Source organism: Leiobunum rupestre, chromosome 1, assembly GCF_980474605.1.
Source record: "Leiobunum rupestre chromosome 1, qqLeiRupe1.1.hap1, whole genome shotgun sequence".
Taxonomy (NCBI): Eukaryota; Metazoa; Arthropoda; class Arachnida; order Opiliones; family Sclerosomatidae; genus Leiobunum; species Leiobunum rupestre.
This window is the reverse complement of record NC_143384.1, coordinates 48,659,809-48,680,566: the sequence shown is the minus strand read 5'-3', so window position 1 is coordinate 48,680,566 and position 20,758 is coordinate 48,659,809. Positions and strand designations below refer to the sequence as shown.

The following is a 20,758-nucleotide window of genomic DNA, read 5'->3' as shown; positions in this document are numbered from 1 at the left end:
TTCCCGATAACTTTTTATTTACATGTTTGCGGATAATAATTAATACACCATTAAATTCAGCGTAAAAAATGCTACCAATAAATCGAATAAAAAACGAAAAATAATAGGGGGGCTATTCTTCACATTGGCCGCTATGGCCTATTACTCTTTGTTCGTACTTTTTCCTGACGCAATCCCATCCGAATAATAATATTAATCTGGAATAGGCGGATTTGTTCATCGCACGAAAGTGGCATGTGGGCGAAATTTAGGCCTTTTCTTCTCCGGGGTTTCGGGCGAGCAACGAGTGGGTTTTCTGACAACGGACAGCTAATCGATGTCGAGTAGACACTGGAGAGGATTGGGAGGACGCGAAACCATCCGTGGGAAAAACGCAATATCGCCATCTAGTGGCGCCGCGTGCTGCGCCTACCGTATTATAATAAGGCGCAATTTGGGGAGACTGGGGAGATACGGGAGTGGGGCGGTCGCACTTGGCTGAATTCGAAGTAGCGTTCGGAAACGCGTGACACATTTCCACGGCCATAACGAAAACGCGCACGTGGCACACGGCCATAGAAAAGGAGACAAATATTGGACGAGTTCATTCGACACCCAGCGTCGCCCACGAGGGTGGGGAAAACACAAAAGGGATTTTGGAAAGTACCCGAAGGTCTCCGTAGTTCTCTTGTTGCAACGTCGAGGCAGCTGCCGTGGCTTCTACGTCAGCTGTGGAGCTCTTTCTCTGTGCTCTTGGGAGTTTCCGTTCGTAGGAAAATTTTGCGTCTCGTGTCGCAACGCGCGTTTTATTTCAATTCAATAAAAGCATAAACTATACTACTAATATCATTTCGGGCAATTTTTCGTATTTTTACGAGGAAGAAATTATGGCAGCTAAGCAAATAAGCTCTTTCGTTTTATTGCCGTAAACACAGTTACATTATCGAATAGGATTGAGAGTTTGAGACGTGACTAGGATATTAAGGCATCGCGTTCAAGCGCGCGTGACTGATCGAATGGTGACCTTGAAAACCAAAACAATAAAACATAGTTTCATTAATTTATATATATATTAACATGTAATAAAATTAATGGATAATTTAAGGCCTATATATCCGTAATTTTATTTCTATAAATCAAAATTTTTAATTATGTAACTTCCCTCGGTAACTTCTTTAAGTCTATAATTTGATTCCTAATAATCTGTAATTTGAAGAATGAGCTGTCTTTAAGTGGTAAAGTTTCCAAAATTTTATGACATCATGATTCTGGGAAATACCCGTGGGATATTTTGGCCTTGATTTTAACCGAGGGGTAAGACACTGCGAACTCGGTGTACACTGCCGTACCTTTGACAGTGCTAAATGGAACTCGCTAACTCTTGAAAATATGTACCTTTAACAGTGCTAAATGCATGAACTCGGTCTCGGTGTACAGATTATCTGAGACTGCCTTACCCCTCGATTTTACCGCCTGTTGTGTAACATATGCGGTGTATTTCACTGCAATTGCAATAGTGCTTGAACAATAGGGGTCAGGGCCGTAGCTAGAGAAAATGGCGCCAGGGGCGAGCTGCAATTTTGACGCCCCCCAATATAATAATATGGACCAATTTTGGCGCCCCTATACCCTATCGCTACGACCCTGATAGGGGTCTGGCTATTTAAGTTGGATAAAGTTTAAAAATGTCTGCAAGGCCTTCCACTGTAAATTAAGAAAAAGCTACTCTTAGTTAAATTACGAAAGACTGGAATCCGTCTCAGTTGCGGTTTTTATCTACGCCTAGGGCTCGATCAACATTTTACGTTAAACGTAGAATTTATAGAAGGCTAATCAGATAGATTACCGTATTATTAACTTTTATTGTGTACGATAAATACATGAAAATGTTTTAAGCTGCGAATATTTAAATTCATTTTAAATAAACAAAATTTTATTTCGAACGAAAAATACATTAAACAATATAATAATAATTAATTTACTATTTTTGTATAATAATAATTAATTTACTATTTTTGTATAATAATAATTAATTTACTATTTTTGTATAATAATAATTAATTTACTATTTTTGTATAATAATAATTAATTTACTATTTTTGTATAATAATAATTAATTTACTATTTTTGTATAATAATAATTAATTTACTATTTTTGTATAATAATAATTAATTTACTATTTTTGTATAATAATAATTAATTTACTATTTTTGTTTAGCATAATAATAATTAATTTACTATTTTTGTATAATAATAATTAATTTACTATTTTTATATAATAATAATTAATTTATTATTTTTGTTTAGCATAATAATAATTAATTTACTATTTTTTATAATAATAATTAATTTACTATTTTTGTATAATAAAATGAAATGAAATGAAACGGTTGTTTATTGTGCATCAAAACAATACGTTAGGTATCAGCAAGTTGATACACTAAAGACCTTTTCACACGAGCCAACTTTTCAAATCAAAATGCTGAGTCAGCAAAAATGGATCAGTGATCCATTTTTTTTCGCATACTATTTTGGTGGATCAACTCATCGAACTTTTATTCACACGAACCAACTAGTTGACTCAACTCAAGTTGACTCATCTTGTTGGGTCAAAAAGTTGGCTAGTGTGAAAAGGCCTTAACTTGTAAGTACAAATGAAAGAGGTGGTACAATGCGAAATAAATATATAAATATATAAGCACACATGAAAATCTATATCACTACATCTGTTACACTAGTTAAGAGTTATACTTGTTAAATCAATATAACATGACATTGAAATAGTGCAACAAATTACAAAAAAAAACTTGTATAATGGGCATTGATAAATAACATAGCTTAATTTTAGTATAATAGTTATATTTTGGAGATCGGAAATTTTGCAGCGAAAAATATCAAACATGTTATCGTATTTATTCGCGGTTTTTTAAATCCGGTTTAAGGGGTCCAATGAACTAGTTTTAGTTTTAAACATACTTGCGTTTCGTATCGCGTAGTTTGGAACTGACGAATTTATTTGTGACAATAGTTTAGGACATGGAGTTATGTTATGAATTAATTTGTATAAAAATGCAAGTTCAACTTGTTTACGAGTGGTTGACAATGTGTTTAAGCCAAAATCTGCCAGCATATAATTTACTATTTTTGTATAATAATAATTAATTTACTATTTTTGTATAATAATAATTAATTTACTATTTTTGTATATTAATAATTAATTTACTATTTTTGTATAATAATAATTAATTTACTATTTGGTATAATACTAATTAATTTACCACTATTTTTGTATAATAATAATTAATTTACCACTATTTTTGTATAATAATAATTAATTTACCACTATTTTTGTATAATAATAATTAATTTACCACTATTTTTGTATAATAATAATTAATTTACCACTATTTTTGTATAATAAAAATTAATTTACCACTATTTTTGTATAATAATAATTAATTTACCACTATTTTTGTATAATAATAATTAAATAAGTAATTTACTATTTATCTATAAAGTAATAATAATAATTAAATAAGTAATTTACTATTTGTCTATAAAGTAATAATAATAATTAAACAAGTAATTTACTATTTATCTATAACATTAATAATAATTCAATAAGTAATTTACTATTTATCTATAATATTAATAATAATTAAATAATTAATTTACTATTTATCTAAAATATTATTAATAATAAATACAACGTAAATGGCCAACTTTCGTTTAAATGTGGAGGTAGGAAACAAATATTTTGTGTTTTCTTTGAGCAATTTCTGAGCTGCCCAAAGAAATACGACATAGAGTAGTATCGCTCTATAGCTTTGAGCTATGGCCGCCATTTTGAGGGCAGTTTTTTATCTATAGGAAAAAGCATGGGAGACGTCGACATAGAAAATATCGCTATGTGCCCTAGGGCCTAGGCTATTCGTAACCGAAAATTATCGCTATGTTCCCTTTGGTTCGCATTAAAACTTTTAAGCTACCTATCTAGCTTTTAATTTAAAAGCTTGATAGGTAGCGGCTAAAGCAGACGCCATTAGTTTTTCCTCGTCGTTATTCGTAAATTTGATTTTATAAATAATGATACTTTCATTTTAATATAGTCTTTACATCGTTTGCTTATATTTTGATAAGATTATTTAAGAAGAAAACGTTCTTGTGACTTTTTAATTTGTCTGTAGCAGACGCTAGCAGTGTTGCCAATGTTTGAAAGTTGAAATTCCCATTGCTGGGTAGTAAATTTCCCACAAATTCCCACACCCTATTTTAGCCCCGCCCCCAACGAAAACTCAACGGAAAACATGCCATAATTTTCAAAAAGTTTGAAAAATTAACTTTTTAAAATGAAATTTTATTGAAATTAAAATGTTTAAACATTTTGGTTGTTGGGCCTATGCATTGATTGATTGTAGTATTAGGAGGCACCTCCTTTGTATTATTTATAAAAACCAAGATTCTCGAAAATACACTGCTCTAGATAATTTCGGGCTTTCGTTTGATAGCCAAATTAAAAAAAACATAGGATAAATACCCGCAGACATGAAAATTCCCACAAAATCAACGTTTTTGAAAAAAATTACCTTTTTCTCACAGAGCCAAAATGGACCCCAAAAATTACCACAATATGGGAAATTTCCCACGATATGGCAACACTGGACGCTAGATCATAGGCGCTACCTCGGAGAAGCTAGCGGCGTTACCCAACCTGGACTCGTTTCGTTCTCGAATTGTCGACTAGCAACACAGTTCTCTATGGTTAGGAATTTCGCGTGTTATTTATTTTATTTTATTTTCTCTATTCGCGGACATGAACATTGCAATGATATCGATATTGATCAGGGGCATCCGCAGGGGGGGAAGTAATTGCCACTTTTTGAGATGCAAAGCATGCACTAATAAAGTTATTATGTATGAAGATTGCCCCCTGACATGAATATGACTATGTTTGGTTAATGTAAATAATAGGTGAAAATTATTCCCTTCTAATGGACATTTAGTGTAGGGCGAAGAGAGTAAATATATTTTCCTAGATGACGTCAGAGTGCAATCGAAAATGATCTGACGAATAATTCGTCAAAGTGTTATTTTGTTGCATTAGCCAACCCACCTTGAAACAGCAGACGAATTTATATAGCAGACGGCAATTGCCCCACAACCGAGCGGGAGTGAAATGTGTATCAACAAACACCTCAAATAGATTATTGAACTTTAGTTTATTGAGTGGGGTGGCAAGCCAAACACTTCGACCTAAGGTCCATTGTGCATAAACTTTAGTTTACTGTTGTTACTATTTTGGAAGATAATAATTCGGATAAGCGTAAAAAGTTTAAACTTTTCGGTGTAACCGAATAATTTTCGCTTAACATTTAAGAAATTTAAAGGCTAAGTTTTACCACTGATTTAGAATGTTTTTCTGGATCTATAAAAAACTATTTAACAATATTTACCGCAATTTAGCTTTATTGACTACAATAAAGTTATTTATTATATAATTTAACATAACACCATTATTTTCCATTGGCGTTTAAAGTAAACATTTACTCTTTATAACAAAATGCTTGGTGTAAAAGTGTGGAAAAATAGATGGAAATATGCTCCTTCGATATAATAAAAATAAACAAAGCAGGCCAGGTTATAAACTAACGGGTAAAATTTCGTTCTTCATTGTTGTCAGGCCAGACGTCAAAAGGCTGGTTTTCACTTCGGCGAAAATGCTCTGACAGAGAGGTCAACGCAAAAAATCCCTGTTAGGCCTAATACATTTTTTTGCGTCAACGATCGCCGACGCCGCTTTTTCGTCTAGTGAAAACAAGACTTTATCCATAGACTGGTGTGTGACCTCCACGAACTAAGCTCTGCTGTGCTCTTTCTTTTTGGATTTAATAATAGTCGACCCGACTGCCACATTACCAAAAGGGTCTCACCCACTTCTCGGCTGCCGTCCCCCTGTTATTTTTTTATATTGTAGTAACACTATGGTCCGTAAAGGCTACGACAAAAGTGGGAAGTAAGAAGGAAAATTTTAAGCGTGCGTCCCCGTTCAACAAAGAACTATGGAAACGGGAAGCAAAGGTTTTCTCTCTGCGTCCACAATGAAGACCCACCCGCCCCGAGGCAGGACTAGAGGGGTCACTGTTCCCCTCGTCATTTTCCAAGGGAGATATTTGGGAGTTCGTAATGCTGTAGCTCCCCTTCGAAGTATCCGACAGCTGTTGAAACCGCGTTCGGCGTCGTACAAAAACACGGTTTCCGCAACGATGGGCATTTTCTCAAAATCCATTCTCAGCTCTCAAAGATAATGTTAACATGACTCTCAGGCTTTTCATGATAGTGGCAACCAACCCAGCTCAAATGCATTTATTAATAGCTCATCTTTTATCTCACACAATTTTCTAAAAAAAAGTGATTGCTATCCCGGAAGCTCAAGACTAATAATTTTATAAAAGCGTTAATTCATTGGGCTCATATTTTAGTGTAAAGAAGCTCTTGCTACTTAAAAGCGTGCTCTCAACTTACATTGTACGCTGATCACACCACATGCTCACCTATATTTTAAAGCAATAGTTCTTTTAAAAATACTATCAACTACGCTTTTCACTTCCTCAATCTACGACTATAGATATAGTCCCCTCACCTTCAGAACCAAAGAAACTCTTCTCTCTTCCGCTAATGGGATTTCCGATCATCTCGCCAAATAGTGAGACTGATCTGCTCTTCTCCTATCAATTATTATAAAATTTCCAGCTCACTCTAGCTCTAAACGCTCCAAAACGAGCTCAGCGTGCCCATCAAATGATAAAACCCCGGGCCCGACTAACTCGCCCATAGCAACAGCGATCCGCGGAAACCATCGGTGGAAGATGGCTTTTCCTCGATTGGAGCAGCTCTCCTCACAAATAATTATACCCATATAAAATGCAGAAAGAAATGTAAGGATACAAAGCTGAAAGGAAGCCTCGCGTGTTTTTTGTGAAGGAGCCTTTTGGAAAGTTCAATATTCCCTGACAAAAGTGTATACCTTTTTTACTGGTATTCTAACACAGGATGTAACGGATATTCATCGGAAATATTTAGTAGATTGATTTGTTTGCAGTTTTAAAGTGAGTTTTTGGTAAAAAAAAGCATTAAATATTTAAATAATTAACTACACACTTTCTATTGTTTTAATGCTAATTTTCTTACTTAACATTTATTTCCACACAGACTCTGCCCCAGGCTTTTTTTAGACCAAACTTATGGTGTCGGCCAAAACTCTCTCTGACTGTTATTATTGAATTAAATACTCAATGTTTGGTAGAAGAATAAAAATAATGTGTTTATTGATATCATAAGTGTATAAGAGTTTTACATAAGTGTGACACTTCATATTCTTCACATGCAAAAGTTTTACTGAGAGCTATTCACAAGACAGACTGCATTACGGGCTTCGTCGCAGTTTTGCGTCCGCTTGCTAACGCGTCACGCGTAGCCTTTGATAGCGCCTCGCTAGGGGGAGATTTTCTTCTTGTGATGACGTCACTCCGATACTAGCTTTCAGTAAAATATTACCCCAAAGTGACAAACTTAAGGAACAATATTGTTGACTTATGTTGATATAGATACAAGGCAGGACTGTCCCGAATACCAAATATTAATTTCCTAAAACACGGTTACCTCTAACATCGACTGGGATTTACAACCGAACTGACTAGTCCTTGGAAGTAGCATAAGTAACATAAGAACAATAAATATGACACTTCATATTGTTTTAATGCTTATTTATTTACCTAACCGTTTTTCGACACTGAAACACTCGCTCAACTCCAACTTGGAGTCGTAATTTAACTGAATATCAGATACTTTTGACTAATTGTCATACTTAGTGTTATTATGTTACTTATGGTAATAGTATATTTCGCCTTGAACACATTAAGACTCCAGGGGCCTAATGTTGAACTAGACCTTGATTACTAAATAACTCATTAACTTTGAAATCATGCAATTTTAGCTAGTGGTCATACTTATTTTATTATGTTACTTATGATACGCGTCGCCCCAAAATGCGGCCGCCAACATAGTTCTAGTCTAAATAAATATTAATTTCCTATCTCGATAAAGTTAGCCATTTCAAATAAAAAAAAATTAATCTGACAACACTATTATCTTTTTTTTTGGCCGGCTAAGAATGGTTTTGGGCTGGCAGTGCTGTTTCTCCAAACCCAATATGGCGGACGTTTTCTAAATATTTTCCGAAACTAATCAATGGCTTTTTAGACCTTTATTTTGAATTATAATTAACGTTCCTCCCATGTACCAGTCCTCTTAACGGGCTTCTGCTCCCTTTTGAGTCTCAAATATGAGTGCGATAATTTATCACTTTAATTTGTAATCAAACCAATGTATACAGTGAAATATTGATAACTCATTAATTATGATATTAGAGAGATTAAGTCATCGCCAAAAAACGTGAACGGGGGAACTTGTAGACGTACCTTTGAGTGTACAGCCTGCACCTCCTACCCGTTCACATTTTCTGGCGTGTGCTTACTCTATCCAGTGGCGTAGCTAGCATGGATGACACCCGGGGCGGATATCAAGGTGTGCTACTTACTAGACTCTACTTTGTGTAAGTTTTTATTTTTTTCACGGTTGGGTGTCACCCCCAAATAACGCCCAAACGGGTGGCACCCGGGGCGGACCCCCCCTAGCTACGCCACTGACTCTATCTAATATTACTCAGGAATCCATACCTCTACTTGGAATGCTTATCGCGGCAGATTTTCGTCTCGATGTGGCTGACGCTTTTTTTGACGTCACTATGTTAATTTAACAAACAACTACGTGAGAGGGAAGCGCGCGCAGAGGGAATATTTTATCTCGTAGGCGGGGCCAAAGCCGTCAGAGTGATCTTACCATACGCGATAAGGCATGATAAGCATTCCAAGTAGAGGTATGGATTCCTGTATTACTATATTTTGAAAAATACTCTCACATTAAAGAATAAAATTTTATTTATTTTGCTGTATCTAAATGCAAAAAATATAAATATATATGAAAGTATGTCCTAAGTTTGTTTAACGGACTTTTCGACCGTTCCTTTCAATTATAAAATAATAATAATAATAATCAGCTAGGCTAATACCCGCAGCAGTGCAGCACCACCCTAGGCCAGTGTTTCCACATTGCGGGAATAAATCCCGTTTTCGGGGAAAACTGACTAAGAGAGCTGCAAAATATTCGAAAGCGGGAAAAAGGGAAAAAAGCGGGGAAAATCACTCAAAACGGGAAATTTCGCGGGAAAAGTTAACGACAGAGAAAACTATATAGTGCAGGCGGGTGGTGGCAAGCCCTTCCTGTCACGCGAGCCAACAACTCCTTACACTCTTAAAGATTTTTTGCATAAATAACCTAAAACACAAGTATGACAATTAGCCAAATTCATCATCGAACACATTTTTCGCGTTATGTCTAAATATGCCCAACGATCTTAATATCAGTTCGGTTGCAAGTTCAAATCAGAGCTTGTCGAGTGTCGGGAGTCGAAAAAGGTTGGGTAAGAAAATGGCCATTAAACAATAGGTAGAGTCGTACTAATTTTTTTTATAATACCTATGCTACTACTAAACAACCTTAATAACTGAGTTTCTAAATGACGATGCCCACATTTTTGTGCGAAACAAGACAGACCTTTGGACGTAACGTAATGTAACTTCTGACGTTTTGAAACAAGCGACGGAAGTGAGGAAACGGATGCTCAGTCCAATTTCAGCGCTGCTAACTAAAATTTATTGTTTGCCTCCCCAACTAGGAGCAACTAGGGGCTATTTATCGTCTGGATAACTTAAAGCCTTTAAACTGCATGCATACTTAAGCGAAGTTAAGCCTTGATCATTAAAATATATAAACCGATAGTACCCCGCGGAACCAATAGGGTGTATTCTCGTGACGTCATCATCGCTGTAGTGGTAGGCTAGTGTCATTCCCCTTTCCCCCATAACTATCTACCTTAGAGCAATGGCCGCCATCTTCTCGTGAATACCACCTATAGAGAGGTTAAGCAGAGCGCTCTAGAAGTTTGAACGACAACGTCGAGAGTCACGTGATCATCCTCTACGGTTTTCTTTTCGCATTTATACTTCGGGCAGCGTTGCCAGACGTACGATAATTATCGCACAGTGCGATAATTTAATCAAAATTTTTAGGGCGTACTATAATTTTCATGGCGTACGATATCGTACCATAATTCTGCCTCAACGTACTATAATGAACGATAATCTTTAGATTTTTTTAAAAACCTACGAACGATGTATATTTTATTATTAATTTATATAACTTTTCTACTTAAAAATGAATGATATACATTTTCTGTACGCGTAGTCCAGAGTGTGAGTTTATTACTCCTAGCTATTACCGCATTTTTTAAAACATTTTTAAACATATTAAGTTCAGTTAATAATGATAATAATTAATAGACATTTTGTTTATTTCCCTGAAATAAAACTCCTGTAGTGCTTTAAAAAATCATCTAAATCAACGGATTTATGTATGAATTAAAATTTATCGCCAAAACGAAATGTACGATAATTTTCCAGGAAAATCGATAATTTTTTGGCCTAGATACGATAATTTCAGATTTTCGATCTGGCAACGCTGACTTCGGGGTTGGAACCTTTTATAATTTGAAGGCGACGCCATATTTCTGTGGAGCTCATGTCTAATTATATCTAAAGGGTTTAATTACAAATACTGAAAATTACCTTGTACTTCTCTTCTCCAAGATATTACAATTTCCCACAAATCGAGAGATAATTATTTTAGGTTGTTCCTTTTCTAGCAACGTGCGTTTAAATATCGTAAATACTGGTTTAAAATGAAACGTCCTATGCCTTGTATATTAAAGGCGAAATCCACAAACCTAGGGTGAAATCGGACTACGGAGACACATTTAAAGTACAGCAGGATACACGAAAACCAATTTTTGTCTCTAGACAACGCTCACAGCACGTTTTAGTATTGGCTAAACACTTTTATAATTTTGTCCTGTACCCGGGCTTAGCAAATATTTAAAATGTGTTAAAATTATATCGTAACTGTAAATGTTTTCTTTAGCAGTCAAAGTTATAGCACACTTAACGGATTTTAAAGAAATTAATTTCACGAACGTCTAGATACTCCCGACGCTGTCGTTCAAACTTCTAGAGCGTCCTGCTTAACCTCTCTAATGCCGTTAGAACCGAGATATACATTTTAAAGCCTTGCGAAAGCAAGAGTATCATTCCCTCTACTATATTTTCAATGGCTTCCCAATGTTATTTTAAAAGGTAACAAAATTGGCAGCTAGGAGCAGCAAACACAGCACCCCACACAAGGAAAACGCAACCCGTTAAAATTCGTGGATTTTCTTGTGGACAATTTTCACAAACACAAGGAGAACGCAGCTAGCCTTTAAACTGGCTAACGCAGTGTTGTGTACAAATTTCATTGGACGAGCTGTTAAAACACATTTCTCATGTATTCTATATTGTTGATCAGTGTATATTTATGTATATAACCCTTTTAATTCATTTGCAAATACATGTTTCGAGCCTTTAAATTTTTTGTAAGTACGTGTATAAAAAATATTCGGGTTTTTTTGTTTATTAAGCGCGCGATTTGACGTTGGATTTTTTCTGTGTGATTTTCGAGACGCGCGCTGGGTCTAACGGTAAAAAAAGTCTGTTAGACGTTTTTGAAATAAAGTTGTTGTCTTTTTCGTTTTAAACCGGATGGTTGTTGGTTTTTTTGTCCTGCTGATAGTCGAATTCTTTTCGGTTCCACAAACCTTTAGATATTTCAGTACTGATAGTCGAGATTTTATATTATTTTGGTGCCGAAACCCGGGAAAGCCCCTGAATTCTGGTACATACAGAAGGTTAAATATCGGTAGCATTGTAGAGAAGACACCGCATTTCACTGAAACTACGCAACGGTTACGAAATGGATGATTTTGCAATCATTAAGAGCAGAAGGACAGCTACGAAGAGAGCCGCAACAAAGATCAAGAACTTCCTAGAACCGGAACTGGATAAAGACGAGCCCGATGTTCACAAAATCGAAGGATACGTCAGGGTGTTGGATCAAAAGTCAGCAATGCTAAAAGGGTACGAAGCCGATCTAATGCAATTATTTGAAACCCAAGACGAGTTAGAGGCAGATCTCGCCACGTCCCAAGAATACATCGATGAACTGGAAGTCATGACTATACGAGCGAGAAGTTTACTAGACAGACGTAGGAGGGAGGCCCGTACAGCACGTCGCTTGGAAGATCCCAATAGTAGCGAATCGGACGATGATATCCTCGGGAACAGAGCACGTAGGAATAGAAACAACGCACCAATCGCACCAACGGTCAAACTACCCAAGTTAGAAATTCGTCATTTCAACGGAACAATCTGCCAATGGCAATCATTCTGGACCCACTTTGAGAACATCATTCACAACTCCGAGGCTATAACGAAGACAGACAAGTATAGTTACTTACTATCGTATTTGGAGGGACCCGCACTACGAGCAATCGAAGGTTTATCACTATCTGATGCCAACTACGACAACGCAATCGCGGTACTACGAGAGAGATTTGGACGGAAAGACATTATTATTAGCGAACACATGAACACTCTTCTAAATCTCCCAGTTGTGAGAAGAGCTAACGACATTTCTGGCCTTAGAAAACTGTACGATACTTGCCGCGTGCAAGTACGGAGTCTCGAGTCTCTTGGAGTAATGGATCAGTCTTACGGAAATCTCTTATGCCCCATAATTACACAACGACTACCTGAAGACATTACGTTGGCCTTCAGTCGACAGCATTCGGATGACCAGTTGAAAATTGAAGATTTACTGAAGTTTCTTCAAAAGGAAATCGCAAGCAGAGAACGAGCCCTAGTTTTAGGAAAATCATCTGAAACAGATAAACTAATGTATTCGCAACCTACGCATTCGCAACCTACGCATTCGCAACCTTCACATTCGCAACCTTCGCATTATCGCAGTTTTCGCCGAGAAAACAAATACAATTGCAACCCTTCTAGTGCTGCAGCCTTAACTATGGGAATTAGAACTAGACCCTGTCTCTATTGCGAACAAACGAACCACACCACAACTGACTGCGAGAAGATATCACTTCGAGAAAAAAAGAACGTACTAATTCGCAAGAAACGTTGTTTTATATGCTTGAGAGAAAACCACCAAGCTAGAGATTGCAGAGTAAACAGTAGAGGTTGCGGGAAATGCAACCGTCGTCACCACACGAGCCTCTGTGATCAAGCTGAGTATAACGCGGAACAATCACGGACGCAAAGTGATTCCAAACCACCGTCGCAACAAGATATAACTAAACCTAAAGAAGTGGCCCAAATGTCAGCTGGAATAACGGGTAGTCGAAACGAAGTCGTTTTACTACAGACAGCTCTAGCCCTAGCGCAGAAACCAGGAGATAAAAAGGAAGTGGTAGTGCGTTGCCTTCTCGACAATGGAAGCCACGTTACCTTTGTAAAGGAGAGTGTTTCGAGACAGCTTGGACTTGAGGTCGTTAGAGAAGAATATCTGAATTTGAACAGTTTCGGTAGCGCAAAACCAGAGACAGTGAAGAGAAGGAGAGTACGTTTGCAATTGAAAAACCGTCACGATCCGAGACAAAACGTGAAAATCGAAGCTTACGAAGCCCCCGAAATCTGTGGTTCGGTCTTCTCGGTACCAGGAACTGAGCTAGCTGAAGAATTTAGAAGTCGAGGATTTTTACTGGCAGACGAAATATCAGGGAATGTCGAAGCTAGTAATTCGCACGCTATTGATGTATTAATCGGAGGCGATTTTCTATGGGCAGTGGCGAGTGGTCGATCCGAACGCTTCGGAAGTTTCTTAATCGCAATGGAAACTACATTTGGTTGGACGTTACAAGGTCCGGTAGAAGTTGCCTCTCGCGCAATTGGGATTAATACCGTCGCAATTATGACCGTTACCGCTGAAAATAAACAAAACGAAGAGCTTTCGACTCAGCTTCGCAAATTCTGGGAGTTGGAGTCATTCGGACTTTCGAAAACTGACGCCGAATCCTATTCTCAAAAGGATATTTTAGAAACGTTTGAAAACACTACGACCTACGCAAACGGTCGCTATACCGTCGCATTACCGTGGATACCAGATACGTCGCGTCTCGCGAGTAATCACGCAGTCGCCACAAAACGCACGTCGAATTTATTGTACAAACTTCGCGAGGAACCTCGCATTTTAAAAGAATACAACGCCATCATGAAGGAGCAACTTGAAAATGGAATTATTGAAGAAGTGAAACCTACGATGAAAAAAGGAAAGCGCATTTATTACATGCCACATCGGGCTGTAATCAGAGAGACTAGTACAACCACTAAAACCCGCATTGTTTACGACGCTTCATCTCACGCGTCCGAAGTTGCATCGTTGAACGACTGTCTCGAAGTTGGAACGAATTTGAACCCTAATTTATATGACATTCTCATACGATTTCGTGAACGGAGGGTCGCCTTTACCGGGGACATTGCCAAAGCGTTCCTTCAAATTGAAGTGAGAGAGGAAGATCGCGACGCGTTGAGATTTTTGTGGGTTGATGTCGAGAACCCTCTAACGACTATGAGCCTAAGAACCTACAGATTTATGCGAGTACCATTTGGCGTAACATCTAGTCCGTATTTGCTAGCGGCAACGATAAGAACGCACGCGAAAAAATACAAAGAAACAAAATTGGAAATCAGTAAGATTTTAGACGATTCCTTATACGTGGATGACCTTCTGTCTGGCGCAGACACCGTTGAAAAAGCCCATCAGCTGATAGTCGAATCGCGGGAAGTAATGAGCGAAGCTGGAATGTGTCTCAGGAAGTGGCAATCTAATTCTTCCGAATTAAAACAACTTTTAAACGAAACCAACGGCGAAAAAACGCAAATTGAAGAGCCAGCCATTTTTACGCAATTAAAGGTCCTTGGACTTTCATGGGACAGTACGAAAGACAAACTTATTTACGACATTAAAGAACTCTTGGATTTTGTAAAGAATCGGTCTAGTACTAAGCGATGGGTAGTTAAATCAGTCGCGAAGATCTTCGACCCACTCGGATTCTTGTCACCGTTTGTAGTTCGAGCGAAAATTCTCTTTCAACAGCTTTGGGAGAAAGGAATAGGTTGGGACGATACCCTTCCTGAGGACTTAAAGGACACATTTGATTCATGGTGCTCCGAATTAAAAGATTTGAGAGAAATTAAAATCGAAAGGTATTATTTCAATGGAGTTGAAGAATTGGATACCGCAAATGTCGAACTACAGAAAGCCTACGCGACCGTAGTTTACCTTCGGTATAAGAGCGTAGATGGAGAAAATAAATCAACTTTGATCACGTCGAAATCTAGAGTAGCCCCGTTGAAGAAACTTTCCCTACCAAGACTCGAGTTGATGGGAGCAGCATTAGGCGCGGAACTAACTAACAACCTCACCAATATATTTGAAAGGAAACCAACTAAAATATTTATGTGGACAGACTCGCAAATTGTTCTTGGATGGATAAAAGGAACGGCTTCAAGATGGAAACCGTTTGTTGAAAATAGAGTTCGCACTATCCAAACACTGTCGGATCCAATGAATTGGCGTTATTGTAGAAGTGCGGAAAACCCCGCTGATCTCCCAACAAGAGGTCGGAAGTTGAAGGATCTAGCAGAAGATGAATTTTGGTGGAATGGTCCCAAATTTATTCACGAAGAACCTGTGTCCCGAGAAATTATCGCTACCAATGATGACGTAACCGAAGAACCGCGAGAAGAGTTACGCGGCGCTTTTCAGGTTCTCGCAGTTTTAAATCAACCAGAACGCAATTTACCTATCGATATTAAAATGTATCGCACACTAAAAACTTTACACCGCGTAACCGCCTGGATATTTCGCTTTAATCATAACTGCCGCTACAAAAACAATGCTAAACGAACTGGAGAACTAACAGCCGAAGAAATTCAGCAAGCGGAAACTTACTGGATTAAAAATACCCAAAAGGAACAATTTCCCGAAGAAGTGGATCGCCTAACGAAACAATTGCCAATCAACAAAGATTCGAAAATTAGAACGCTGAATCCTAAACTGGACAGAAATGGGCTAATCCGCGTAAATAGCAGAATTTATGGAAGTGGTCTATCCTATGAAGAAACGAACCCGTGGATTCTCGCACCGAATCACCCTTACACCACGCTTTTAGTGAAACACTCGCACGAAAAAGTAATGCACGCCGGGATGACCAGTACGACAGTCGCCATACGGGAAAGATTTTGGATAATTAAAAACCGGAGATTCGTGCAGTATGTTCTGAAATCATGTACCATTTGCCAATTCTTTCGCGCAAAGCCGTCGCAAGCTATCATGGGACCCCTACCGGAACTACGCACTACACAAGCTCCGCCATTCGAGGTTAGCGGAATGGATTTCGCTGGACCGTTATACTGCCGCGACGGCCAGAAAGTTTACATCGCTTTATTTACTTGCGCAGTAACTCGAGCAGTACATTTGGAACTGGTTTCAAACCAAACTACCGAGAACTTTCTACTTGCCTTCAGACGTTTTGTAGCGCGTAGAGGACTACCGAAACGCATTATGTCTGATAACGCGAAAACATACAAACGCGCGAAAGACGAATTAAGCGAATTATTTAAGAACATCGCGAGTCCCGAAGTTTAACAATTTTTTGCAAATCATCAAATATGTTGGGTATTTATCGCAGACAGAGCCGCCTGGTGGGGTGGTTTTTGGGAAAAGCTCGTATCATCGGTGAAGAAAGCCCTACGCAAAGTGCTTGGACGCGCGAAACTGGCGCACGAAGAACTGGAAACCATTCTCACGGAAGCCGAAGCGGCTATCAACAGTAGGCCGATCACAACGCTATCAGAGGATCCCAGTGAGCCACGGCCACTCACCCCCGCGCATTTTTTATTGGGAGATCGAGCAACGAGTTTACCATCGAGAAGCTTCTCTGGAGATATCGCGGCGTCAATTACCAGATCTGATTTAACTCGTAGATTGAAGTATCGCCAGACCATAATTGACGGATTCTGGCGCAGATGGAACAAGGAGTATCTACTTCAGCTGAGATCAGCGCACCATCGCACACCGAACAAACCAACGCAACCACTGAAGGAAGGGGACGTCGTCATCATTGCCGAAGACAAGACACCAAGGCTATGTTGGAGAATGGGAGTTGTTGACGAAACCTTTGCGGGAAGAGATGGACACAGTCGTTCATGTATGGTGAGATTGGCGAATAGGACACGACTCCGTAGACCAATCCAACTACTGCATAAATTAGAACTTTAATTAACCTTGCTATTGAACTGTCAAGTTCAACTGGGGGGAATATGTTAAAACACATTTCTCATGTATTCTATATTGTTGATCAGTGTATATTTATGTATATAACCCTTTTAATTCATTTGCAAATACATGTTTCGAGCCTTTAAATTTTTTGTAAGTACGTGTATAAAAAATATTCGGGTTTTTTTGTTTATTAAGCGCGCGATTTGACGTTGGATTTTTTCTGTGTGATTTTCGAGACGCGCGCTGGGTCTAACGGTAAAAAAAGTCTGTTAGACGTTTTTGAAATAAAGTTGTTGTCTTTTTCGTTTTAAACCGGATGGTTGTTGGTTTTTTTGTCCTGCTGATAGTCGAATTCTTTTCGGTTCCACAAACCTTTAGATATTTCAGTACTGATAGTCGAGATTTTATACGAGCCTTTACGCTGAACGTTTTACGGTCGGGGAGGGGGGGGGGAAGACCATTTCCACATTTTCCCCTTCCGACGGCAGTAGGCGCTAAAGCGTCTAACCAATGAAAATTGTACACAGGAAAATCCACGACTTTTGACGGGTTGCGTTCTCCTTAGTGGCCGAGTGGCGTGCTGTGTTTGTTGCTCCTAGGTGGCAGAATCTGGTCAAACTGCACCGTGCCACTGTTGAAAGGGGGGAAATGGGGTCAAGTCATACTTCGAAAAAATTCCGCCAGTGGCGCTGCCGTACAACGCCAAAGGTCTTAGTGAGCCCCAGAATTTTGAAAATGAAATTAATTTAGAGATCAGTGGCGGATAAACAAATAGGAGTTACTCCTATTTCCCTCAAGCGGCTATTTTAATAGGGTTGCGATAGTTTTTGTTCAAAATTATTTATCTAACATCGAAAATAATTTAGATGCATGGCAACCAGGTTAAAATAGCATCTGCTTCACCATGTTCCTCACGCAAGCTTCCCAAAAACGCCGCTAGAGGGAAATAGGAATAACGCCCACTGCTGAGTAAGATAGGCCCTAAATGGGTTAGAGTGTGCAATAACTGGTGGCTTTACCGGGGAGTCAGGGTCCGGCTCTTGTAATTCATAAGGGCGGTGGCACACTGGGAGATGTTAGCTCTGATCAAATGGTCCTATCTCCACCTCCGACTTCGGTCAGGTTTGGGCTGGACACTGACGAGGAGACTACCCGAGGTGATAATCACCGATTTGGTTGAAACTAGGTGGGTATGTAGACCTTATGGTAACATGAAATTTCACCAAGGGAAAAGTTGCAATGGGCATTAGTTTTGCCATGGCAACCGAAAATGTTTTTGACAACACAGTCTGTATATTTTCCCATTGAAAATAACTTGATCAATTTTTACATATTTTGATCAAATTGAGCAAAATTCATCAAAATATCATAAAATTCATTTCATTTGTCAATTTTGATCTATTTTATTTTTTGGTTTTGAAATTTTAATTTTTTTTTAAATTTTTCACAGGGGGTACCCTTAGAAATGCTCAGATTCCCATGTTATTTTCAATGAGAAAATATACATACTGTGTTGTCAAAAACATTTTAGGTTGCCATGGCAAAACTAATGCCCATTGCAACTTTTCCCTTGGTGAAATTTCATGTTACCATAAGGTCTACATACCCACCTAGTTTCAACTAAATCGGTGATTATCACCTCGGGTAGTCTCCTCGTGAGTTTCGGCTCAGGCTAATGGAGATGGTCCGTGCCAACTGGCCGCCTCGGCGGATTGGGTAGCCTGCTGCGGGGAGGCGGGCCTCCTTATGAGGGCACGGTGGTCCTGTTTTCCGACCTTTTGGGGCACACCGGGATCTCCGGTGCCAGCTGTGCCGGGTTATGTGGACCGCTGTGTGACCGTCGTTCCCCTTTAGGAGCTCTCTCCAAAGGGTTTGACTCCTTACCTACGTAGGTAGGGTGTCGGCTGGAGTTTCTATAGCATCCACTCTTAATCCCACTGCTGTGTGCGAAGTGGGAATTGGTCCACCCATTGATGCGACTTCTGTCGGGATGAGTAGCTCGCGTCGAGGGTGAGACCATCAGTAGTAGCAAAAGTGACATAATTACCAAAAGTGTGACAATCCCTGTACTTTCGTATGCTAAAGGTTCAATAAATGCTCGACTCGAGATCGACTACTTAAAAGACTATTTATTGTCGCCTTTCTGGGTCTTTTTTTAGTCTATGGTATTATATCGTAGGTAGATGGCGATAGCATCTCCACAGAACGACAAAAATAAAAAAATACACTAACTTTGACCAGTGGTACTTAGTTCCTCCGTTCCTCACTACGAGGCGTTATTTGTTAGTTTTAACTTCCTTCCCTCCCCAAGGCATACTTTCCCTTCTCCCTTCTCAACTTGTATTTCGCTCGTAACATTCATTATGAATTATGTCACTTTTGGTAGTAGGGTACTACTAGTCTACTACCCATGCTGGATTTGTCCCCTGTCTGAGCATGGGCCAAATAATGATAAATCCAGGACATGACTATGCGAAAAACCCGTCCAATAGCGCTAACACCCGACCACTATTGCCCCTATTGGGAAAAATGCCCGATAGCGGACCTACGTCATTTTGGGGGCAAATTCTTTAGGGGCAGTAGTAAATATCCTGGAATATTTATTCACAGTTATCATATCTAGTGTGGTTATTAATGTAAGTACTTTTTTTACGTACTAGGTTCATAATTAGTATAATATATATAATTATATAATATTAAACATATACTTTCCTAGAATCGTTAACATTAATCTAAAAATGAGGGGCCAATATGGCAGGATTTTCGAATTACAACCGCCACTTATTTCCGAATTTCGACTTAGTCAACACAAGATGGCGTTCGGGAAACCGGAAATTTCTGCTTGATTTTGCTCCCAATTTTTTTTATTTGCACCTTTTCCCCGCCTACTAAAATGGCCGCCCGTTACTTTTGGTGGACGACCGATATAGTACGTATGAAGGTACCAGAGGCATGTCCTGGATTTATCATTATTTGGCCCATGGTCTGAGCTTGTGGACGCTGGCGTAGGGCATTCTGATGAGACCACCGGTGTAGTAGGCTTTTTGATTCGCTTGGAGCACCGGTATATAAATTCTGACCACATGCTGAGTAAGATAAGCCTAGGGCCCGGAACTTTCCAAAAGGTACAGAGGTAGGGGCAACACGTAGTTAACCCCCTCGTTAACCCGCCACTGCTCAAAATCATTACTGTTCTGCCGTTTTCGGCTAATTCTAAAACTGAGCACTACCCAAAATATTTCTGATTATTTTGGTAAAATTTAGTGGTAAAATTGGTTTTTACAATAAAATCTTTAAAAAGGTGACATAATTAACGATAGTACCCTAATTTTGGTTAATTTTAATTAGTTCTAAAATGTAATACTAAATTGGTTTTGACAACAAAATCTTTGCAAAAGTTAAAATTATCAATCGTACCCTAATTTTTGTTAA

General features: G+C 38.6%; 1 protein-coding gene across 1 annotated transcript; it reads left to right on the top strand.

The window, feature by feature from the left end:
* The first annotated feature begins 11,941 nt into the window (after window positions 1-11,941).
* On the top strand, window positions 11,942-17,326 carry LOC149963139 (uncharacterized). Its single transcript, XM_090164720.1, has 2 exons — window positions 11,942-16,259; window positions 16,737-17,326. The coding sequence occupies exons 1-2, from the start codon at window positions 11,942-11,944 to the stop codon at window positions 17,324-17,326; spliced, it is 4,908 nt and encodes a 1,635-aa protein (XP_090020846.1).
* The last annotated feature ends 3,432 nt before the right edge of the window (window positions 17,327-20,758 follow it).

Excerpts from the sequence above, each read along its gene's own strand:
- LOC149963139 (XM_090164720.1), top strand. The coding sequence starts at position 11,942 with ATGGATGATTTTGCAATCATTAAGAGCAGAAGGACAGCTACGAAGAGA. Across the intron at positions 16,260-16,736 it reads AATGCACGCCGGGATGACCA|ACAGAGCCGCCTGGTGGGGT; the intron begins GTACGACAGTCG and ends TATTTATCGCAG.